The sequence below is a fragment of the Palaemon carinicauda genome, chromosome 3 (assembly GCF_036898095.1).
Source record: "Palaemon carinicauda isolate YSFRI2023 chromosome 3, ASM3689809v2, whole genome shotgun sequence".
Taxonomy (NCBI): domain Eukaryota; kingdom Metazoa; phylum Arthropoda; class Malacostraca; order Decapoda; family Palaemonidae; genus Palaemon; species Palaemon carinicauda.
Genome location: NC_090727.1, coordinates 101,579,934 through 101,584,933, shown reverse-complemented (window position 1 = coordinate 101,584,933; position 5,000 = coordinate 101,579,934). Strand labels below are relative to the sequence as shown.

General features: G+C 46.6%; 1 protein-coding gene across 1 annotated transcript; it reads left to right on the top strand.

Moving 5' to 3' along the window:
- Positions 1–1,242: 1,242 nt before the first annotated feature.
- Positions 1,243–2,316, top strand: LOC137633069 (uncharacterized). Its single transcript, XM_068365235.1, has one exon. It carries the CDS (start codon positions 1,243–1,245, stop codon positions 2,314–2,316), a length of 1,074 nt encoding a protein of 357 aa, XP_068221336.1.
- The last annotated feature ends 2,684 nt before the right edge of the window (positions 2,317–5,000 follow it).

Sequence of the window (5,000 nt, the reverse complement as noted above, 5' to 3'; positions counted from 1 at the left end):
TTGACTCCAGTTGAAGCCAAAGAAGAATTTGTTGGATTCTAATGGCTTATCTCTCTCTCTCTCTCTCTCTCTCTCTCTCTCTCTCTCTCTCTCTCTCTCCTCTCTCTCTCTCTCTCTCTCTCTTTTTCCTTCATACTTGAAGCCAAAAGAAGAATTTCTTGGATACTAATAGACTCTCTCCTCTCTCTCTCTCTCTCTCTCTCTCCTCTCTCTCTCTCTCTCTCTCTCTCTCTCTCTCTCTCTTCACACACACACACACACACACACACACACACACACACACACACATATATATATATATATATATATATATAATATATATATATATATATATATGTATATATATATATATATATATATATATATATATATATATACATATATATATATATATATATATGTATATATATATATATATATATACATATATATATAATTTGATAACTTGAAGAAAATGGCAGACAACTTAAGAGCTAAGAAATCAGTGGTCTTCATAAAAAAAAAAAGGAAAAATAGAATTTGTGTCCCCACCTCCATAAGCATCAACATCTGAGAAGGGTGTTGAAGACTATTTGAAGACTTTTTGAAGACTATTTCGGATATTGGAGACTGTAGACAAAAAATGTATTTTAAAAATAAGCCCAGATACAGCAATTCTATATTGTTGGCTCGGCGGGGCTGCCCGCTTCCCGTCAGCCTGGAGGGGCCTCCCCCCCTCCCGACTGCCCGGGTGGGCCTCCCCCCTCCCACCAGCCCGGGCGGGCTTCCCCCCCCCCCGCCAACCCCGGGAGGGCCTCCCCCCTCCCGAAAGCCGGGGCAGGCCTTCCCCCCCACCCCCCCCTGCCAGCCCGGGGCGGGACTTCCCCCCCTCCCACCAGCCCCCCCCCACACCATCCCCCTCCCACCAGCCCGGGTAGGCCTCCCCCCTCCCACCAGCCCTGGTGGGCCTCCCCCCCTCCCACCAGCCTGGGTGGCGCCTCCCTCTCCCACCAGCCCGGGCAAGGCCTTCCCCCCCCTCCCGCCAACCCGGAAGGGCCCTCGCCCCCCCCCGAATGCCCAGGCGGGCCTTCCCCCCCTCCCACCAGCCCGGGTGGGCCTCCCCCCCTCCCACCAGCCCGGGCGGGCCTTCCCCCCCTCCCGCCAACCCGGGAGAGCCCTCCCCCCTCCCGGAAAGCCCGGGCGGGCCTTCCCCCCCCCCCCTCCACCAGTCCGGGCGGGCCTCCCCCCCTCCCACCAGCCTTGATGGGCCCTCCTCCCCTCACACCAGCCCCGGATGGGGCCTCCGCCCCTCCCACCAGCCAGGGCGAGCCTTCCCCCTTTCCCCGCCAACCCGGGAGGGCCTCCCCCCCTCCCGAAAGCCCGGGCGGCGCCTTCACCCCTACCACCCAGCCCGGGTGGGCCTTCCCCCCCTCCCACCAGCCCGGGCGGGGCCTTCCCCCCCTCCCCGCCAACCCGGGAGGGCCTCCCACCCCTCCCGAAAGCCTGGGCAGGCCTTCCCCCCCCCTCCGCCAGCCCGGATTGGCTTCGCCCCTCCCATCAGCCCGGGCGGGCCTTCGCCCACTCCCGCCAACCCAGGAGGGCCTTCCCCCCTCCCCGAAAGCCAGGGCGGGACCTTCCCCCCCCCCCTTCCCACCAGCCATTGTGGGCCTCCCCCCCTCCCACCAGCCCAGAAGGGCCACCCTCCTCCCGTCAGCCCGGGCGAGCCTCCCCCCCTTCCCGCCAGCCCCGGGAGGGGACTCCCCACCCCTGCCAGACTGGCAGGCCTCCCCCTCTCCTGCCAGACCCAGGTGGGCCTCCCCCCCCCCTCTAGCCAGCCCGTGCGGGCCTCCTCCCATCCCACCAGCCCGGGCGGGCCCTCACCCTCTCCCGTCAGCCCGGGGAGGCTTCACCCACTCCCGCCAGCCCGGGCGGGCCTCCTCCTCGCTCCCGCCATCCCGGAAGGGCCTCCCCCCCTCCCGAAATGCCGGGCGGCGCCTTCCCCCCCTCCCGCCAGCCCGGGTGGGCCTCCCTCCCATCCCGCCAGCCCGGGCAGGCCTTCTCCCCCTCCCGTCAGCCCGGGGTGAGCCTCCCACCCTCCTGCCAGCCCTGAAGGGGACTCCCCCCCTCCCGAAAGTCCGGCAGTCCTCCCCCTCTCCTGCCAGCCCCCGGCGTGCCTCCCCCCCCTCCAGCCAGCCCGGGCGGGACTCAACCTCTCTTGTCAGCCCGGGTGGGTCTCACCCCCTACCGCCAGCCCTGGCGGGCCTTCCCCTTGCTCCCGCCATTTTTGTTTCCCTATTTATTTCTTTATCATTTGTGGTCCTTTCTTTCATTCTTTAATCATTTATTTATCAAACATTCTCATTGTTTTAAAAAAGAATGGCCTTCCCCTCCGGTGCTCGTCTTAGACCGTCAATATTAGTTCCTAGATTCTCACTATCTCTCCAGAAAAGAAATCTCTCCTGAGCGGCAGCATGAAACACCATCCCTGGACCATTCCAACCTGGAACTATTTGATATTTGAGTGAAGCCAAGACAAGGTATTCATTAGCTGGATTCAAAATAGGTAATTTGGAGTACTATATTCCATTTCCTTTACTCTTCGATATTACAATCTCCATAGAAAAAACTTGCATTGTGAAGCATGATTCCATGAATGAGTAGTCTCACTCAAGATTTTCTTTTATACAATTTATGTCTCATTCTTTTATCACTATTCCAGTTAACGAAAATATCTTGTTTGATTTAAAAAAAAAAAAAAAAAAAAAAACGTGAAAATCTTTCTACACAGCACTTCAGGTATATGGAGGACTACAAAATATAATAATCTAATTATATCGAGTCAGAAAAAACTAGACATGAAATGACGTGTCTGAGGCCTTTGCCTTACAGTATACTAGAAACAGATATATTAGATGTTATGTGTGCAGTGTATTGAGATCTAAATTCAGAAGAGTAGCACCATCTGCATATGCAAAGAGTTTGCTTTCTAGGCCAACCACATTGAAAAGAATAAGATAATATGGCAGTGACGGATATTGGGCCGTAATCAGCATGCTAGAGCTACCTCAAACATATTCCCTAATTCTACAACAGGCATAATATATATATATGTATATATATATATAAATTTCATAATATATATATATATATATATATATAAATAATATATATATATATATGTATGTATATATATATATATATATATATATATATATATATATATATATATATATATATACATATGTGTGTGTGTAATACTAATTTTCTCTCATTAACCTAGGGTTCAGTTCCCCGGCCGACCAGAAGCTATTATCTCCGAGTTGATTCCCCCTTGGTTCTCTGATCCCGCAGTATAGAGAGAATACAGTATTGAGGGTGTGTAATACATACTTATATGAATATGAAAAACACATCTAAATGTGCAAAATTTATCATTATACACACACACATATACACACACACACACACATATATATATATATATATATATATATATATATATATATATATATATATATATATATATATATATGTGTGTGTGTGTCTGTGTATGTGCGTATGTAAATATCACAAAAGCTAACACTTGATGAGCATAAAAATAATTAAGTGTTATAGCCCCGAAAGGAAAAAGGAAAACACAAACTCGGTTCTCCTTCCGCGACTATAATATATATATATATATATATATATATATATATATATATATATATATATATATATATATATATATATATATATATATACATATTTATATATAAATATATATATACACGTATGTATATATATATATATATATATATATATATATATATATATATATATATATATATATATATATATATATATGTATATATATATATATTGTAATGAACTTAAGATTGATTATGTTCATCCAGGATTCTTTTTTTTCAGACTGGCTCAGTGCCAAAATACCAGGCAAGAACCAGCAGCGACACAAAATTCACAAAGCAAAACAACTCTCTAAGAGGGATACAAAAAAACATTGAATCAAACTTAACAATAAAATTTTATTGATAAAAGTAGTCTTAAATTACATAAAGTAGTCCTCGAAAAGCTTTCTTAGTAACTGGAAAAACACATACAGTACTTTACAATAATAACTCTCGAACCGTCACACGCCTACCTAACTTATATACCACAGTCGAAGAGAAAGAAAAGGTGTAGGAGGCAGAAAAATACACACTTTCCCTAGCATACGACAGTTCGAGTTGCAGAGTGAAATAAACCTTAAAACAAATTATTTTTACAATAATTATCATAATACACCTTTAAATAATAATATATCCTAAATTGGCGATAATACTACACTTTACAGGTCACAAAGAAATATCTGAAGTATGCTTGCATAAGTTCTCAAAAACCGCACCGAATTCGTAATTAAAGATTATTATGACACAATCACCAGCGATTGTCCTACTTCAGGATCACTAGGGGTGTTCTTGCACCGAGGGGATCACTAGGGCAACGTAGATTGTCTATATGATTTAAGCAGGCGAAGGAAGAACATATACGATTCGCTTACCGTTCTTCGTCACTAGAAGGCCTCCTCACGACTCCAGGAGGTCAAACACACGGCAACAGCCAGCAGCAGTGGCAGGCAGCAGCACAAAAGCAATAGCAATGCTTATAGGGCTAAAATTCATTAGCAGGAGTCTCTCAAAATCAATGGTAGCTGCAGGAGCAGGAACAAATATCGTCTGATAATCAAGCCGTGAAAAAAAATGCTGTAAGACCTCCTGTGTTGGGGAGCCGACACTCTCTACCCCGCTGCCCAAAAACGCACTCCAAGAAAACGGAGAGAGCGAAAGCATAACTACGTAATGGGGCAGTTCGACAAGCTAAGCACTGAAGACGGGCAGTCCGCTCCACAAAACATGAAAAGCAGAAAACTAACATATGGTTAATAAACACTATACAAATGAACACAAACAAAACCTTGGCCGGGGAATAAAGAACATTCCAAGAGAACTTTTCGTGACTTAATTAAAACAAATGACAAA